The following is a 19856-nucleotide window of genomic DNA, read 5'->3' as shown; positions in this document are numbered from 1 at the left end:
TTTCTTAGGAAACTGTAGCAAAGGCCAGAATGCTGGCCTCAGAGGGTGATGGCTTTATTCAAAGCAATCATTATGCTGTGGACTCCATTATTCCAAAATGCAGTGAACTTCATCATCTCTGTGATGCCTTTACTACTGAGACAGAACAGAAGAGGAATCTTCTGAACAAATCTCTAGAACTGCATGGCTTGTTAGAAAAGGTAAATTTTGTATGGAACAGTTCTGTTTCCCATCTTGCTTGTAAAACCTCAGTCAACCAGTTGTCATAACAGCAGGTAAAAATATCTGGATGTGCTGGAAGTCTTCTCCCTATATAGCCAAATACTTCACAAGTAGAAGTATAAAATGTTTTAGACCTCTTAGTGTTGACATCAGTGTATGCTAAGCCTGTTCTTTTCTCTGTTTCTAGTCTATGAAGTGGTGCGATGAAGGAATTTATCTGCTGGCTTCACAGCCTGTAGATAAGTGTCAGTCTCAGGATGGTGCAGAATCAGCGTTACAGGAGATTGAGAAGTTCCTGGACACTGGTGCAGGCAATAAAATCAAGGAGTTGAATAAAATTTACAGAGAGTATGCACACATCCTCAATGAGGACCTAAAGGTACCAGAAGAATTTTAGGTGTATATATCCATCTATTTGTTACTTTTAGAATTGCTCTCTTGCATGGCCATTGATAAAGCTAATCCTGCTAGGTGATGTCCCCCCCTTTTTTTTAAGGGTACTAAACAATGGTAAATTATGCCTTGTTAGGAGTGAAGAGTAGGGTAATATTTTTATGTGGTATAAAAGCAATAACCATTGAAAATCAATGTACCACAAATGACAGTGTAGCTTGTTGAAAGGTCTATGACAGTGACTTTTTTTCTTCTGTGACAACTGTAGAAGCATGTGCAAAAGGTATTCCAGAAGCAAGAAAGCATGGAGGAAATGTTTCAAAAGAGACAAGTAAGCCTTAAGAAATTGGCAGCTAAGCAGACACGTCCTGTTCAGCCAGTTGCACCAAGACCTGAAGCCTTTGTAAAATCTCCTTGTACCTCTCCAGGTAAGTAACTGTAGTAGTCTTTAAATAATTTTTTGCACTGTGCTGAGGACCTTGAAGAAACTTTCAGCTATAACTTGTGGTTGCACAAACATCTGTTTCAGATCCACTCAAGTTCTAACTGCTGTTGGATTCTGTTTTACATTCTAGGTCCTCAAAGAAATTATGTAACCAACTCAGAGAGCAGCGTGCTTCGGAGGGTAAACTACAGAAAAACAAGGGTAACTTTTTGCATGTTTTTTTTCTTGCACATACTGCCAGGGAAAGTCATAACACAATGGAATATTAAAGAACTTGAAGAATGAGGCAGTTCACAGAAACGGTGATGATATTACCCCTATCGAAGCAACTCTGGTGAAGTAGTCATGTGGTTTAAATAGAGGCTGCTTTGTTGCTCAGCTAGGTATGAGGAAAGGTAAAGTAAACAGTTGCCTATATTAGGAAAAACGTTAGGGGTAGCAAAATATAAAAACTATGAACAGGAAACATTTATTATTTGCCAGTAGTAATTGGCTACACTTAAAACTGGCAAGAGTGAAGAGGTAGTTGTCGTTGGCTCAAAGATAGCTTCACCTGATCTAATAGTTTGCCATTCCCAAGTGGGGAAGGTCTTACTTTCCCTGCTGGAGGCAGGGCAGGAACCTGATGGCAGCAACAGAAACAAATAGTTTCCCACTGGTTTTGAGAGTTGAATTAGCTCAGCGAAGGTTTGGCAAGAGCCAAGAGGCGATGCGAGGAGGTAGGCAGGACCACATGATCAGTAGGGGCAACAGTTGGGGAAAAAAAATGGGTTTGGTTTGGGGGGGATTGGAAGCAGAACCTCCCCTTTTTCAGCAAGCTGTGATTAGCTCATCTGTTTATGGTAGAAGTTGCAAGAGTGAACTTCCATGTCAAGTTAGGACATTAGCAGAAAGGGGCGGCATAGTACTTCATTTCTTAGGTTAGAAAACAGACTAAGGCCGGTGTTGCCTCCAAGGCAACACAGATGCTGATGCTCTGATGTTGCCTTTTCTGGAAAGGGAGCTTAAACCACGGTCTTTTCAAAGGTGGCCCTTCCTGGAGAATGCCTTGTATCTAAGTGGTCTTGTGTGCCTCAAGATCTTCAGGTTGACTTTGAGTCTTTTGCTGCCTTCTGGCAAATTGTCTTTATCTCTAACAGAGTACAGTCTTCCCTGTGAAAATGCATGCAAGTAGAGCAGTTGAAAAGTTCCATATTTTTAAGTGTTTTTTTTTTCTCCCTCCTTCTGTGATGCTGTTGTGATTTTTTTTTTTTCTCTCTCTCTCTGCTTGTTTCCTTTTTTAGAGTGAGATGACTGAACTCCATCAAAATAGGGGAGGATCTACAATGGATGATGAAGAAAACCTAGCTGTATTACGGCAGTAAGTATATCTTGATAAACAAAAAATGCTCTTTCTTGGATTTGGTTCCAGCAAAGTCTGGAAGGATTTGATAAGATGAGTATGCTTCTCTGAACTAAGCCTCAGTACTTTTTGGAAATGTGTTGGCTATGCTCTTTACACAGAAGAAGATCCTTTAGTCTGTTTCGGTCCGCAGCTTTATTCATATTTTATATGGTACCAGATCCTAGCTTTACTACAGCTAAGTGATGCTATGGTAAGGTAATTACATGTTTTCATTTCCGAAACATCTAAGCCTCATTTAAACTTTCAGAGGTTTTGGTCTCCGTACTTGAAAGAACTTCAGTTTTTTTATTTGACTCTTTTTAGTCCCTGTTTTAATAAACCTTAGGAAAAATCACTAAAATCACTTTTCCGCATAAAAAGCGAACTTAGTCACTTATATTCCAAAAATAACTTAGTACCGCCTGCAATTGGTATAGCAGAGCTTGCTTTTCTACCTGAAAACTGAATGCTTTGCTAACTTTTCAATATTACAACCTCACACTAATTCATCCAAAATGACAGGAAAGAAAAAACATGTGCTTGCTTGAATATCAAGGAAATTAAACATAATAGAGGCACTGTGTATATTTAAATATGCCCTAAATACCTGAATATTATATGCCTCATATTTAGAATGACCAGAGTAACTTTAAATCTATATTTGATAATCCTATGCAGCTCTAACCCCAGCTCCTGTAATACTTGTAAACATGACAGAACCAGATTTTATATGTATGATGATAAAACAGTTCACTGCTTCAGTTTAGTTCCTATAGCACTTAAAATACTAGACTTGGCTTTTTTCCCTTTTAAACACATTTTCAACTTTAAGATGTTTTAAAAATGCATACTTCTCAACAAGGATATATAAACTGTTGACAGAAATATATAAAACTTCACATTTTCCGTTAATGGGAAATTGTTCCTTTATTGTCTGAAACAAAATAGGCACACAGACAAAGTTAACGTTGCCTCATTAATTTGCATAAGTGAGTAGGCTTCCTTAATTATCGTTCTTTGTTTACAGGCATGTAATTAATGAACTTATCGAAACTGAACGAGCATATGTGGAAGAACTTCTCTGCGTTCTTGAGGTAAGGATTAAATTTCACTGTTTATCTGTTCTGTTTCATCATTGTTCATATACTTTCCTTATCACTGTAGTGCCTCAGCTTGTCCTATCAAGCAGTGTGATTGTTACATCTCTCCTCTCTAATCATATTTTCAGAGGCAAGAATGGGCAATTGTTTTTTTAAAAACATTCATGCAGCTAGGATCTTACATTAGAAAACACAATTTGGGCAGAAAATAAGATATGCCTAACTATTTAGGTAGAAGGCAGCAAGATCTGTAATGGTCTTTAATTCCTGCAGAAGTTCATTCCAGAGTTTTGGGTCAACCCCAAGAAGGTTCTGTTGCACGTAGGAACATGAGCCTACGTTGGGAGAACCTTGTGTCAGAGGAGCAGAATTGCGTATTGCTTTCTTCTTCGTAGACCTTTGAGTGATCTTCCAAATGTCTTGGGTCCAACTACAGCAACAGAATGCCTTGAAATAAGAATATCTTGATTCAAAATTGTAAAGGAAACAAAGATGGAAGTGTGGAAGCATACTTGCAGTAGTGCGAGTTGCTTTGGAGATATGCTGCAGTATCCTGTATTGTTTCTCAAGTGTATTAAGTCTCCAGGCATGGATATATCATGTTGTTGTAGTCTGGCTGACTGTAGAAGATGAAAATCACAGAAAACTGAGGATGAATTATTTTCTTCAGGAGGAATTGGAAGTGAGCCAATGGGGTACTCCTGGTGTCCATGCCAAGGCTAAGCTCTTAAGCAGGAACTGTCTTAAGTTATGGACAGGGAGTGACAATTTCTGGGTACACACCTTCAAATAAGAGTACTGTATGAGGGCTTTGAACTCTTCAAAACACTTTATTTTTTTCCATTGGCCTTGCCTCTGGCTAGTTTGTGCTCTACTTCCTACAGCATTCTTGTCCTGGATTCTGCCCAAGCGCTGGGAAGTCTTGACGACGATAGCACAGTCATGTCTGATGTGTGATGATAAAGCAATGCAGGACTGAGGTGGACCTTAAGGATCACTTGGATCTATTCCTTGCTGTTGTAGGCAGTGCCATCTACATAATTACATTCATAAAATCAAGGCTGAAATAGCTGAGGAATTTTTGGTTCTTACTGATGCTGCTGGAGAGCTGTTGCAGAATCTGTCTTTCTGTCTTTCTGTTGCTCTAGTACTTATTCTTGTTTTATGTAGAATATAGTGCATCCTTTGTCTTGCTAGACTGAACTCTCTTAGTATTCTGCCAGTGTGATAGACTCTCCAGTACTTTGACCATGCCAAATACACCTCTTGCAGTTTGGGGTTAATCTCTCTTGAACTTGAGTGATCAGAACTGCCAACAATAATTCTGAATCAGATCCTTGCTGATATCTTGTTCAATGGCACTTTTCCAGGTTTTGAGTAATGATAGTTATTCATCTCTAGCGTTGGCTGTTCTCCCAATTCCTTTTTTTCTCCTGCTCTATAATCTTTTCATTTTTCCTGTACAATGACCTGATACTCCTCTATATGGACAGTGTCTCCTAATATTACATCACATTTCGTCACCATGCTTTTTCTCTCTGCCAAGGATTCCAGTGGAAAATTGCAGTCCCCAAGATCAATCACTGGGAAATTCCTTTAGATGCTTTCATCTGAGCCGTGATTTCATTAATAACTGTGGTCATCCCATTTTAGCCTGTGAAATCCAGTAATTTTATTGGAGCAAAATATTGACCTAGTCTATTTTGGGATATTGCATTCTATTCTTTTTTCCATTTACATCCATACTTTTAGAGCAGTTTTCAAAGGCAAGACGTAGCAAAGCCTTGTATACTATTGAGGTAAGATTAATGATCTTTGTGGCTGCCTGGATAGTTTACCTCTTTTTTAAAAAAAATAAAAAATACAAGTACTATATAGGTAGTAAAATATGAAGTTTTTTATACTGAATTTTAAAACATAAATACTACACCAGACTGAAGTGAAAGATTTGTTAAAAGCTTTTTGTTAATGTATGGATTTTACACTTTTTTTCAAAATTCTAAAGTACTGAGCTCTCTAAGTTTTTTGTTTTCATCTCAGTTGAGTTGCTTTCTCCCTCTTTAAGCCAATTCTACCTTTGCTGCTATATTCAACATCATACTTGCTTCAAAGGGAAATGAAGTGTTCTCTTCCTATGGAGGCTGTTTCTGATTGTTTTTAAATAAAGCATGCAGCACAAGCTGCATGGTGTTCCTAGTTCTTCTTTCCCTGTTTTTTTTTTTTTTAACTCCATTTTATGTAAATGATTGAATGTTATTATCTTTTTTTAAGGCTGCACTTTCGGTCTTCTCAAAATACTACTTTTTGTTTTCCTTTCAGCCTTTTCTTTTTCCTGTTTTGGGGCAGAGACATGGGAGAGGGAGCAATGGTTATTTATCCCATGAGGTCTGGCATAGTTTCCTACAGTGTTGTTTTTCTTTTGTCTTGTGCTTGAGATATGACGTCCAGATTTTAAAAAAAATTTTTTTGACTTGTAAAAAAAAAAAAAAAAAAAAAAAAAAAAGAAATCCCATCACTTTCCTAACTAAGCCTTCACACTCTTCAGGCTAGCTAACTTTACCAGCTAGTTCTCCTACTTTTTGTAGTTACATAACTTTGAAAATGAAAGTCTTGGTTGTAGGTGCACTTTCACTTATCCTTCCATTTAATTTAAGTAGTCAATTTGTTGTAATTCAGTGCAGTTTATTATAAATCAATGTAATTAATGCAGTAGTTTTTCCATGACCACCTTGTCCATGATGGTTGTAAAAATAAATAAATAAATCAAAATCTAAAGTAGATCACATCATTTTTCTTTAGTAAGTCTTAAATTAAGAAATCCGCTATTTAATCCAGGAATAGATGGGTCTTGCATTGTTCCTAACATCTGTTCTCCAGTTTATAGTAACTGAAATTCAGAAGGCTTGGTTTGGTTCAGTTCCCCTTGTTAAACTCAAAGGAAGTTGTTTTACCTGAGGGACCTCTGATTTTGTGTTTGAGAAGGCGACTGCAGTACCAGTCATATGAGAGTCTAAAACGCGCAGATATCAGTAGATTGCCATTAAATCAAGATGTTCCAGCAGACTTGCTGTGTTTATTACTTACAACACATTTACAACTTACTAGTCAGGCAGGCATGGGGGAGAGTTTTCCTTCTTGTTTATTTAAATCGTCTGGAGATCACTGCAGAGGAATAGATAAGCAGCCTCAGGAGCAGAGGAGAAGAGTCCTGGACTAAAGACACCTGTGTGCCCTCTTCTCCTGTTTAGTGCCAGATGCACAGGCAAGAGGATGTGGCCTTATATGACAAGTGGAAGATGTCTGAATCTGAAGTAATGACTTAGTGCCAAATCTAATGAAAATATCTTAAAGATAGAATTTGCAGCTTAATTGTTCCTGTTGCCTGCAGAAGTAGTTATTGATATGAGGGAACAAGGTGACTGTAGCTAAGACGAGCGTGTAGGTTTGCATGTATACTGAAATTGTGGCTTTAAACTCAGCTGTGGAAAGTCTAATGGAAAAAGTGTAAACTGACTTTCAAGCAGTATGGGAATACCTAGCTGTTGCTTGGTGGCAATGATTGCAGCCTTTGCCTTGCTTAATGAAGAATTACAGTAATTATTCAAATTGTCTTTCCAAAGGCTTGTAGGTGTGTCTTACTGGACTGATGGAAAAACCAAATTAGTAGACTTATTTCATGATTAATACTGAACTCTTTCTTGGCTGTTTATCAGCCTGCAGGCAGACTGCCTTGTTGGAGAGGGAGAGGTACTGGGACTAAATGGAGATAATCAGTGTGCCTCTCTCCTGTGCTCTAGGGGTATGCTGCAGAGATGGACAACCCCTTAATGGCTCATCTTATTCCACCAGAGCTCCAAAATAAGAAGGATATTTTGTTTGGGAATATGGAGGAAATTTATCACTTTCACAACAGGTGAGATTTGCATTCAGTTATAAAAAAAAAAAAAAAAGGCATTTCAATGGGCAGATACTTTACATTTACCACAAGGTTTCTTATACTGCTTCTTTCGATCTGAATAAAATTGCTGGAAGATCCTTACTGAGTCCCATCTGGCTGTTTAGCTTACCAAAATTCATATTGCATAGGAGAGGAAGAGTATGTACAAAAGATAAGCTGTGTGAAATTTTACTCAAATATTTGCAGAACACAAGTAGTATTTTTTCATTGTGCTCATTTTCCTGAAGAAAGGTATTGTGATTTTGATTACAGGCTAATTAAAGCAAGGTTTGTTTGGGGAGATTTTGGTTGTTTGTTTTTATTGAAACTTGCTATGGAAAATAAACTATTATCCTAAGCCGCAACCTCTCAATACTCTTATGTCTGACTGAGGCTGTTTAATTTTATAATTGAGTGACCTCTGTCTCAGGTTTGAATCCCTCCTGCCAGTGAGATATTTCTTCACAGGATAATATTTAAGTTGGTAGAAAAGAAGTATTTTCAAGAACAATTAAGTGTATTAAATAGTTATTTCTTATTCAGGCAAAACTGAACTGTAACTTTTGCCACTGTTGGATTTTTTTTGTCTTTTTTCTTTGTGGTGTTTGGTAGTATTTGAAAGGAAAAACAAAAAACAGCAAACACTTAAACTGTACAAATCCTACTGCTAGATAGGTATGGTTAGGGAACGAAAACTTATTTTCACCAATATCTTATATTTGGTTTCAGTTGTGAGCTAAAAGAAATTGGTCAGAATGTTTCTTGTTTTAAATACATGGTCTAGGAGACTTTTCTTTAGTTGTATAGAACAAAAATACAACTCTTATTTCCAACAGTTTAGAAAATGAATTGCAAGAATGTGAACTTTTACTACAACTTTTTTTTTTATCATATGCTCTAAGAAATTCTTCTTCCTCGTAGAATATTCTTGAGAGAACTAGAAAATTATGTAGAATACCCAGAACTAGTAGGACGGTGTTTTCTGGATCAGGTATGTATCGTAAATGTCTTTTGCTAGCATTTCATTCATAAGCTCATCTAAGATTGTACAGATGAGAGAGATTTTTCATGTAATAATTGCCAGCTCCCCTTCATTTAGCCTGAACAGATAACGCGTAGTTACACAAGTCGTTGTTAATTGAAGTTGGGGATATTTTCAGCTGCCTTGGGTAATTCATTTGGTTAGAAAGAGCTGCTACCATGTCGAAAAAGAACTGATTTATTAAAGTTGCCATTAGAAAAGCATAAAGGTGAGTTGTGCATTGCATCCATTTTGCATCACTATAAATGGTTGGTTTACTTGATTTCCTTCCTGGAAATTTTAGTTCATTTTAAGTTTCTTTAAAGATTACACCTCAACAGAGTAAGTTCAAAATATTTTTATTGTGAAAATTGAAAGTTATGACAGAATTAAACTGACATTTATAAAACAATGAGTCTCACTCTTAGTATATTTACAGCTAATTAGGAATCTGTTTATGGAGATCAATCTCTTTTGTTGTTCATATGCATTAATACTCTAAAATTCCTGGAAGGAGCCCTCCCTCCCTCTGTTATTTATGGCCACATGATGCGAAGATGGTGTTTCCTAAAACTGAGGGACAAAGGTACTTCTGTGCTTGCTGATTTCCTACCCAGCCTTTCCATTGAATCTATAGTTACGATAACATTTGCAGCACAGCCTTAGTTCCTTCTTCTTTCCACAAAAGCTGTAGTGGTGCTATTCAGTTACTATCTTATTCAAAGGCAGTGGCAAATGCGTGAGAACAGATGCGGGGCAGTGGGTTTCCTGCAGGCTCAGAAAGGGGACTGGGAGGCCATGTCTAGGATTGTAATGAGGTGATGGTGGAGCTGTGCAGATGACTTTCGAGTGTATATAAAACCCATGTTTATGACTTCTGTGGGATTTTTTAAAATATAACCTTAGATTTTTATTTATTTATTTATTTATTTTCAAAATGAAAGTAACCACTACAGAGAAGACATGCATAACATTAAGACAAAATCCTATTTAGGTTCAATTTAGGGGACTGAGCTGAGAGGCAATAAAAATCTTGGACTGTCCCTCTGTAAGATATTTCACCCAGAAAGTGAAAATTTTCATGAATAAGCGTATGAAATTAATAGCTTGCTTATACGCACGAGTCACTGGGAGCAGCAAGAATGGTATGTGACTAGTGTAAGCAGACATAAGCAGTCATGAATAACAAATAGCAAAATTTGAAGAGAGTGTTGAAGTGATAATGTGCAACCAATTGCTTGGTCTACCTTAGTACCACTTTCAGTGAACCACACGTTTATAAAATACAAATCTATAATGAAAAAAGAGCAAAGATTTTTAAAAAAAAGTTGCACAGACAGTGACTCAAGATTGAGTGTTAATATAAAGATCCTGTATTTTCATATGGTAACTTAAATATATTTGTGAATGTAATATGTGATTCTTTGTAAGGTGCTTACCATTCAACTGAAGCGAAAATTAGCGGGAGTATTTTGTTCTGAAATTCTGTGTGCAAAATTAATAACCATTACAAATATTTTTGAATTTTTTTGCTTGTAATGCACCAAGGAATTATACTTTCTTAAGGACTGTGTCTGTTAGAATCACAATAATTTATTAATTTTTTGCTCTTCTCTCCAATTTCAGATGGAAGATTTCCAGATTTATGAAAAATACTGCCAAAATAAACCCCGATCTGAAAGTTTGTGGAGGCAGTTTTCAGATTCCATATTCTTTCAGGTATGCTGCTTTGAGTCTCTAAAAATATTTGTGTTTTTAAATTTCATCTTTTATCTCAAGAATGAATGACAAAAGATATTGCTTTGTGTACTAATGAAATCCAACACTGATCACAGGAATGTCAAAGGAAACTTGATCACAAGCTGAGTTTGGACTCATACTTGCTGAAACCTGTTCAAAGAATAACCAAATACCAGTTATTGCTAAAGGTATGTTTTATGGAACAGTATTGTAGAGTATACTTTGTGCAGGGGTGGGAGGGGGGGATTGTGGGGGGGGGGTTGTCTTCTTTTTTTATGCTACTCCTCTCAGCAGAGCCATATAAATCAGAACAGAGACAAATCCCAGTCTAGCAACTTCTTGCTCAGTTCTTTTCTATTTCAGCCAAAAAACTCCTAGGCAAAGCTGACAGGCAAATGTTGCCACAGTGATACCTTGTCTAACTTTTTGCCTTTATATTTCTGCTGAAGAAGATGAGAAAGTTGACTAGGGGARACAAAAGGACCAAGAAATTTTCGCAAAAAAGAAAAGACTGTCTGAATTGCTTGTTAGTTGTCAGTGGCCTCCTGCACATTACAGGAATTTGCCTTGCTGGCTTTGAGACTGCACCCAGAAGGTATCCTCAAGTTAATCTCAGTCTCCAAAGCTGCTCAGGTTTCTGGGAAATGTATTTAAGAAATGCTTTTTAAGAAAGCATTTTTTAAGAAAGCTTTTTAACTGACAGGACCGGATGGTATTTTTAGGAAAGATGCCACTGCGATTCATTTAAATATACTAAACTGAGAGTGCAAAATGAGAGGAATATGCTATTACAAATTTAAAAATGAATGTCCAAGCTTTTTGCCACCAAAAATTTTTAGCATGCAAATGTCTGAAAACAGCTTGTTTTTAAAAAATATTTCACACAGAGATGCAAGTTTCAATAATTGTATTTAACGGTAGTTTTAAAAAATTACTTTGTCCCAAATTTGCTCTTGACAAAACTCATTTAAAGTTAATAACTTTACAGAATTAATTATATTATGCTTATATGAAGAAAGGAGTACTTAAAATGTTTTTGACTTAAAATATCTTCAGTTCCTGCAACCTGACCTCCATGAGTAAATGCGTCTTCTCCTATGTCATCCCCTGTCAAGTCTGTGGGGCTCCACGTGGACTTGCAGCTATGTTTGTTTGGATCAAATTGCAGGATCAGGGCCCTTGGATTAAGATTTCTTTTGCAGCTTCACCAGTAAACTCTTTTTGGAGAGGGAATGCCTTTTTAAATGTGTAGAGCATTCTCAAAGCAGTAAGTTTAGATCTGTGACTAGCATCCCAGATATTACTATCATTCAAATAATAAATAAAATTTGCCTAAGTTTTTGCATTTGTTCATTTAAAAAAAGTAACAAGAATACATGCAATTTTAGCAATTTTGATGAAAAATGTTTGCAAAATTAGTCTTGTAAAATTCTTAGGTAGCACTTATAAAAATCATATGATTGAAATATTTTAGGGCTAATTAGCAATAAATGTGGGGGGTAAAACTTTGGGGGTCTTCTGAGTTCCAGCTGCTGTTTAATCCACTAGCTCCCTGGTATAACACTTTACTGGATAACTTTAAAAACATAGCCCATGGTTGGTGTTAAAATTTGAACGTTCCTMGATACTGCTGTTTCCAAAACTAAGTAAATATGTTGTCGTTCCCCGCACCGTTAGGAAATGCTGAAATATAGTAAGAACTGTGAAGGTGCTGAAGATCTTCAAGAGGCATTAACTTCTATACTGGGTATTCTCAAAGCAGTCAATGATTCTATGCACCAGATAGCCATTACTGGCTATGATGTGAGTAACAGCATTTTATTATCTTTCTTGCATACCTATATTCAACATATCCCATACTGTGTGCTAATAATGAGAAGAGTGTTTTACAAAGGTGCCTTTTACTGAATTGTATAATGAAAATAATGGAAAATGGATCTCTCGATACTCACGTTTTCCTGCTATGAATAATATTTTGCTGCCTGTCTACCCCGCTTTTCTTCCTTTGATCTACTTGACACCAAGTTAGAAACAGAAGTTATGAAGAGGCTGTTTTAGTCTGTTTTGGGCTACTGCCAGGTGGATGTAAAAACCTAGTCATGGCTCCCGTGTGTAAAACTACACCCGAAACTTCCACTAAAAGAACTGCTAGAAGCCTTGAAGTGAAGTTCTGAAAAACCAAATATGTGTATTGTGCTTCCCCCTCCTTCCATGTGTACACCTCTGTATCTTTGCTACTGGTGTTCTCGAACATAAAATCCTGCCTCAGCAACGGAGGGGAGGGAGAAAATTAAGCATAAAAATCTGCCACTGACTATAGTTTTACTACCTTTCAAAACCGGGCATAAACACTGATGTGAGAGATCACTTGGAACAACAGAACTTGTRAAGACCTGTTCAGAGTACGCGTCTGATGTACTGTCTGATGCTATCTCTTTGTAGTTATAAATATCACTTTTTTTTTCTTCTTTTCTTCCAGGGAAACCTGAATGAGCTGGGCAAGCTTTTAATGCAGGGATCCTTCAGTGTCTGGACTGATCATAAAAAGGGTCACTCGAAGGTGAAGGATTTGGCACGCTTCAAGCCAATGCAGCGACACCTGTTCCTCCATGAGAAAGCAGTGCTGTTCTGTAAAAAGAGAGAAGAAAATGGAGAGGGATATGAGAAAGCACCTTCCTATAGCTATAAACACTCCTTAAATGTAAGACACTGAGCAGTCTGGTAAGGTAGTGGTACTGAGGGCTTAGGTTGCAGTAATACAACATTTTATTTTTTGTCAGTGCAGGTGCAATATAGCTTTGCCATTTGAGGCAAATTTGACTGGTGCTGCAGTTCTGTGTCATTTTATGTTCTCTGTTAAAGAGCCAGAGGGGGGAAAAAACTCTGCTTTGAGAAAATCCAAACCATGTTATTCTGACTGAATGGCAGATTGCATTAATCACACAGAAAATGAAATCATGGGTAGAGTAAGATAGTATAAAACAGAAAGAAGGTCTGGCAGTTTTCCTTGTGGGTCAGTCTCAATTTAACCTAATTAAACTGTTCTTCCCTCTGAGGTAGCCAAGCTGACATAAAGCAGGAAATCTCATGCGTTCAGCATACGGATCATGTGTTGTTGGTTATTCTTTTTACTTGAGCAAGCAGTTAAATGTGGTTTTGCTTTTCAGGAAAAAAAAATTACCAAATAACACCAGTAAACTTCTGCTTCTGTTGTTATCTTAATTGCAATTTGGTAGGTCAGCTTCCGTTTTCTTTGCTTCCAGATGGCAGCAGTTGGAATAACAGAAAATGTGAAAGGTGATGCAAAGAAATTTGAAATCTGGTATAATGCAAGGGAAGAAGTTTATATCATACAGGTAAAAACATGTTGCTACTTTAAATAAATAAATAACCCTAAGAGGATCTAGGTTATTTTCGTTTGTTATATCACTAATAAACAGTGAAGCAAAAAGGGAAGAAAACAGTGAATAGGTTAATTCATAAACAKCTTTTTAAATTATATATTTCAATTGCAGAGTCTTCTGCAAAGAAAAAAAAAAGTCATGTTTTATAATAGCCATGTGGGAATGCTACTAACTGTAGTAGTGACTGTAATATTAAATTCATCAGTTGAAAAAATGGAATAAAACTGTGCAGGGTGAACATTGATCCTGGAAGAACTTATAAGTTTACATCTCTGGAATCCCACTGGTTATAGTAATATTACTCAGGCATGTGAAACAATGTGTGTTTGCAGGGTAAGAATTTTTACAACAGGGGAAAAAAAAAAAAGACTTGGCAACATTTCAAAATCAACTGTATACACCTTTGCTATTCTCACAGGAATAGTGGTGTGTCGGGAGCAGGGAGCTGACAGTACAAAGCGCACAGCTCCCTGCCTCACCATGGTCAAAATCTTACAAATAGCATCTTTTTGATTAAGAGCTAGAGAGAAGGTTCCAGCTGTCCCCCTTGAAGRATTCCTCTGAGGTTGGGCTTTGGCATGCAGCTTTTTGTGTAACAAGTATTCTGTGCTTGATGTCCGCTTGTATGTATTTTCGGGTAGGCACCAACTCCTGAAGTTAAAGCTACTTGGGTAAATGAAATAAGAAAAGTGCTGACTAGTCAACTGCAGGCATGCAGAGGTAAAATATTTTGGGCTTTTTATCTCTTTTCCCCTTGAGTTTCCAAACCTACCTACCCTGGATATACTCACTGTGTAGGACTGTAAAAATTAAAAGCTCAGAAGACAAATCAGTTTAATATTTCTTTTTCTTTTCTCCGTTACAGAAGCTAGTCAACACAGGACGCTAGAACAAACACACAGTTTACCTCTACCAGCAACATCTTGTACAAGGTGAGTAAATATATCATCAAATCAGCCTAGCYGTCTTGCAAATATATTAACACATTCACTTTGCAGTTCTTCATTGCTTATGTCCCTTAATGCTGACCCTTATATTTTAGGGTTTTCAGGTCTCTTTCTAATATAAAGTTGTAGAGCTTGGGGTTTACACCTCTCCAGATTTGTGAAGTTGAGCAGCAGTGGCATTGGCCTTGCCAGCTGCTGGAGAACAGTGCAGATTAGTAATTTTCTGTGCTGGCCAAAATCTTGGTGGTATTATATCATTATTTGTCGAATAGCTAATTACATACTTTAAATGCCAGATGAGAGAGTTATGTGGAGATGCCTTTTCCTTCCTTCCCTGTTTTTTTTCCCTCGCTTGATTTATGTTGTTCTTTTTTCCTATATAAATTTTATGTTWTCTTTCTTTGTGTCCTTTTCAGTGCATTCTCTCTTTCCTGTGTTTCTGGTTCTTTTCTTCCAGCTTCTGCTCTTTTTTACTAAATGATGTGTTCATTCCTCCAGTGTCCAAGTTCCAATTCAAGCTTTTTTTTTTTTCTTTCTTTCTTTCTTTTCTTTTTTCCTTTTATTTCTTTTAACTTTCACCCTGCCAACCTATATAAATATATTCTTCTGCTCCATCCCACTGCTCTGCCCTTTTCTGATCCCTCTTTCAGTCCTCTGCTACTCACTCTTTTTTCATGATGTATGTGTACCTGCATATGTATAGGCTTTACCCATGAGCCCATGTGTTTATGATCTTAGTCATTTCCACATGATGTATACTCAAATCTGTGTCAGTAGCTCTCTGCCCTGCCTGTTTTATGCATCTGCTTATCAGTCAGAGAGATTCCCCAAATGTATAGTATTTGTGAGGTGGCTTTCTCCCTTCCATTCCCAAACTGAAGTGTGATGGGAATCCAATTGCAGGACTCAGCCTGTGTTTTTGGTTCATCCCTTGTCTGTTTCATGTATTCAGAGCATGCAAGAGGCAGATTTTATTCCTTTCCTTTTCTTGACACACTGGGGAGGAAGCTGTCAGCACAGAATGTGCCTCTGTGGTTGAGGGGGAGTGGAAGCTGTTCTGAGCTGTCTTTGGTTGCTCCTGCAGCTGTAGCCTCTCCTTCGTACCCGGTCATGGTCTTTCTGTGCACAGTCATTAGTGACTTCTTCAATTCTGGAAGCTATGAGCTGAGAAGTAGCTAAGAAACAGTTTTCAGCTTATATATCTGCATGCCAGTGACACAAGCTCATCACCCTTGTTCAGACCCAAATTTGCTGGAAACGGATTGATTGTCTTAATTTTCTTCCAATGAACAGTCCTTCACAGAACAACGTTAGAAACATAAGAAAACTGGAAGAGAGAAAAGCTGATCTCACGAGTCCGGAAGGTTATGGCACCACAGTAGCACCAAAGTACCCTGAGAAAGGCAAAGGTGAGATTACACGTACATGCTGTAATCCCTAGATGTGAAGAGCATGTCTACGCTGCAGATACCCAGGCAGATCCACCCAAAGCATAGCCATGGTAGTGCAGGTAAATTCAACCTTATACCTGAGCGAGCTTGTCTTTGCTGCTATCAGACCTAAAGCAGCCCACCCACAAGGTGCTGCATGAGCATGCTGGTCCTGTCTGCACTTAGCTCCGGGGTTGCTGCGTTCCCTGTATGGCATGGACAGGCCCAAAGCCACCTCGTTGACTGAGGATGAGGGACAGCCAAAAGGAGATGGGAACTATGGGTTATGAGGCCTGACTCTGCAGTAGGTCTTCCCTTAGAGCTGACCAATTGGCTTCTGAGCTGTTGTCTTCAGAACAGCTAGTGCCAAGGAATTCATCCAGCAGAGTGTTTTATTTCTTGAGATWTGATTCTCATTGCTGCAATTATTTACTGGCCTAGCGATAACATAAACCACTGYGCAGTGAGAATAATAGCATTTAGGTTCTTTTGTTGTGTCTGGACTTTTGGTTATTCTTTCTCCTCCTTAGGTGCTGGTTCCCTGGCAGGGCTGTGAATGATTTGTTGCCTCAACCTTTTCTTGGGCTTCTCCCCTTTCTTTCTGTGTCTCTCTTTTCCTTTGTAGATGACACTAGCTCTACCTCAGAATGCCCTACACTGTCAAAAAAGCGCTTTACGCTGCAAGGCTTTACTAACCTCAAAAATCAGAAAGGTAATTTTTTAAAAAGCTAGATTTTTTTCCTATTTAAGGCTGCAATTGGCACATCCCTTTGTGTGTATGTATGTGTAGTGTAACAGGTTCATGTATATTCTGTCAGTGTTGTATTAGCTTGTTCTCCTGCGTTCCGGGTAGGTTCCTGAATCACAGATGCTGACAGGGAGACTTCAAAAGAAACTGGCTCCACAGTGGGAGAGGGAGATGCAGCTTAGAAAAGAGGAGTTGTAGGAGGTGTGAGGGAAGGAAGGCAGATTCTAATGCCTCCGCTCTTGCTGTCGAGGCCTAGGAAGGAGCTTAGAGTGCCCCACTCCTGTACGAAGCCTAGGCGAAGGAAGTTATCTTCATATCAAATGCCTGGCCTGCTTCTAGCTTCAGTGGATCTGTCCCAGATGCACCCACACTTGGCAAAAAGGAATCAAGGTTTTACTAGAGTATTTTCGTATTAGCTTCCCTTGTTAACGAACTCCCAAAGCATGACTATGGCAGAATGTTTATTATGATATTCTTTTGCTAGATACAGAAATGAATAAGAATTTCCCTATGCTTCCAAAAAAGGTCCTTTTTGTTGCTGAAACAGGCAATAGGAGTCTGAGAGCTTTCTTGCTTCCTCTTGCCAAGTAACTGCACTGATACATTCACTTCTTGCTTTGAACAGCTATCTTTGAACAGTCTGAATTGCACTAAGATGATGACACTTGTTCAAGAGCATGATTATTTTTTTTCCCAAGCATCTTTTCAAAATGTCTTTTTAAAACCTGATTACCTTTGAGTTGTTTCTAGAGAGACTACAGGGTTGCATATCTAAATATTCTAAATACTAATGAGGTGAGCACTAATATTCCCTGCTTGCCTTGACAGAAGCTCCAACACCTACTGCTAAAAGCCAGACATTGCCAATGATCCTTCTTACAGGACCACGTATTGCTGTAGCACTAGGCTTATATAAAAGGGATTGTTTCAATCTGGTGATATTTGTCTGAAATTCAGATTAATTGTACTCAGTTGATACCTAACTCATTTAGAAAAGTTTGCATATACTTTTATCTATTATTATAGAATAAATTTGTCATTTTTCTTCAAATAATGTGAATGATTAACTCCTTTTGCTATARTTGACCAATAACAATTAAAATTAGAGTGATTACAGAAATCCATTTGTTTTCCAGTGTAAACTCAAAGGTATTTAGCATGCAATCCACCTATTCTCTTTTTTCCAGTTCTTCAATCTCTCTCTTCTGTGTTTTTTGCCTATTCATCCTCCTGTAGCTTCTCCTACCAGCCCTGACAAAAAAGCTAAACGACATGAAGTAGTGAGTGACCCAACTCCTTTTGGTTTAAGAGGTAGAGTGTTACCACTTCTTGTACTCCACAAATATCCATACACCTCTCATGTAATATATTAAATCAAAAAGCTGAAGATACCAGTATGATGCTGTTGTGCATAGTAGTATTGATATCAGCTGGATTTTCCAAATGGATGTGTCAGCTTCTGTGTACATTGTTTTTAATAGTGAGTTTGTCAAAGTTTTACCTTGGCATCAAGGTTAGCACATGGCTAACTTTTATTTTTAGAAGAGGGTGGTGGGAAATGAATTTTCTGCTGATGAAATAACCAGAAGCTGGGTATTTAATGGAACTTCAGTGGTATTCACCTTGCTATAAAGCACATGGTTTTCCAGTTAGCATTCTCCATCCACTGTGCTCCTTGTGGAGAGGATTTAACTTTTAAAAAAGAAAGAAAAATCCCAAATTTGTGTATTTTAATAAGAGTGGGGATCATCATTGTCATGTGAAATTTGTATTGCCTTATTCTGTTTTCGATCTACATTTCATTACTGTATTCATAGTCCTGTTGCTTCTTTTTTGGGGGTGATAGGAGGCAACTTTCACCACCCTGTTAACCCCAGATGACTTAACTGAACCCATAGTAGCAGCCTGCCTCTTGTCCTCCCAACCTCCAGCTAGGCAAGGAGTAAAAGAGCATTTCAGTTGAAACATCCAAATTTAGCTAGCAGGGCTGTTGCAAAGGCTTGAGTGGAAATCTTGGGTCAATTAACTAGACAGTAGGGAGGAAAGTAGACAGTCTCTTCCTGGCTCTATTTCCACCATCATCTCTTTTAGAAGATATCCTAAAGATTCAGTTGGTTCTAGCCCTGTCATCTCCTTCTTCTACAAGTTTCCACAGCCTTGGTCTTTAACTGTCTCACCTGTGGAAACCATGCTGGTTCAGCTGCTGTGCTGGGGAGACTTCATCCAGCAGCTTCATCCAACCTGGCCTGAGCAGCCGAGAATGCAACCCCAGCCAAGGCACATGCAGAAACGCCGCAAGTGTGGGGTGTGGGAGTTACAACAACATCGATGCTCCACAGGGAGTAGTCAAACCTCTGAGATCTCCAGGTATCATGGAAATCCTGAGGGCTTAAAAATGCTATCAGAAAGCAAAGAGGGGTTTGTGGCCTCTTCCAGAGACACCAGAATTTTCTCAGAGGGAGAGTCCTTGATCATTGCTAATTTCCTACAAAATTGTTAGGATCCTCGGAATAGACCTCTCTATTTGCTGTCCTTTCTAGCAGTCTCATTTTAGGAAACAACTTATACCAAGTAAACGAATTAAAAACATCTAGTAATTCCCCTCTCTCTTTTGCACCTTCTGGTCTCTTTTCTGACACTTCATCTCTCCCCTTTCATCAGCTCAGGGAGATAAACAGGCAGTGAACTCAGCCATCTGGGGATGAAACTGCACCAGATGATAGTCTGTGTAGAGAGCACTGCCACCACTTGTTTCCTTTTACATAATATAGTGGGTGCCATTAGCAGAATGTTGACTCCTACTTACGTTGCAGTGAGCTCAAGGAAAATGACTTAGTGACAGAATCAAGTCACACAGATAAATCCTGTCTCTGCAAAGATAGGCCTGTGGGCCCAAATCTGAAGAGAAGCAGTTTATGAATTTTTGGTTTTCCTGGCACGTCAACTGTAAGCTTATTTATGCATAAYCTTCACTCTTCTCAAGACTCTGCCATTTTCTTATATTCCCTGCCTTTATAGGGAGCTCTAATTTAGTCACATCGTGCAAAATACACACATACACATTAGATGAGCATGCATAAATTTG

General features: G+C 38.1%; 1 protein-coding gene across 4 annotated transcripts in view; it reads left to right on the top strand.

The window, feature by feature from the left end:
* Nucleotides 1–19856, top strand: part of MCF2L (MCF.2 cell line derived transforming sequence like) — a 163591-nt gene that overhangs the window by 140426 nt on the left and 3309 nt on the right. For 2 of the 4 annotated variants that reach the window (XM_026055314.1, XM_026055321.1), the window contains 18 exons: nucleotides 9–200; nucleotides 410–601; nucleotides 884–1043; nucleotides 1191–1261; nucleotides 2344–2420; nucleotides 3472–3538; nucleotides 7342–7457; nucleotides 8403–8472; nucleotides 10129–10221; nucleotides 10338–10430; nucleotides 11920–12045; nucleotides 12722–12943; nucleotides 13506–13598; nucleotides 14288–14366; nucleotides 14512–14578; nucleotides 15887–16002; nucleotides 17600–17659; nucleotides 18008–18082. In XM_026055314.1, coding sequence (XP_025911099.1) covers nucleotides 9–200; nucleotides 410–601; nucleotides 884–1043; nucleotides 1191–1261; nucleotides 2344–2420; nucleotides 3472–3538; nucleotides 7342–7457; nucleotides 8403–8472; nucleotides 10129–10221; nucleotides 10338–10430; nucleotides 11920–12045; nucleotides 12722–12943; nucleotides 13506–13598; nucleotides 14288–14366; nucleotides 14512–14578; nucleotides 15887–16002; nucleotides 17600–17659; nucleotides 18008–18082 — 1969 coding nt within the window. Of the gene's footprint in view, nucleotides 1–8; nucleotides 201–409; nucleotides 602–883; nucleotides 1044–1190; nucleotides 1262–2343; nucleotides 2421–3471; nucleotides 3539–7341; nucleotides 7458–8402; nucleotides 8473–10128; nucleotides 10222–10337; nucleotides 10431–11919; nucleotides 12046–12721; nucleotides 12944–13505; nucleotides 13599–14287; nucleotides 14367–14511; nucleotides 14579–15886; nucleotides 16003–16648; nucleotides 16736–17599; nucleotides 17660–18007; nucleotides 18083–19856 lie in introns of all 4 variants that reach the window. The other 2 variants (XM_026055306.1, XM_026055329.1) reach the window with 2 other exon arrangements.

This window comes from Apteryx rowi, unplaced genomic scaffold (assembly GCF_003343035.1).
Source record: "Apteryx rowi isolate R43461 unplaced genomic scaffold, aptRow1 scaffold_123, whole genome shotgun sequence".
NCBI classification, from domain to species: Eukaryota; Metazoa; Chordata; class Aves; order Apterygiformes; family Apterygidae; genus Apteryx; species Apteryx rowi.
This window is presented reverse-complemented; position numbering and strand designations above follow the sequence as displayed.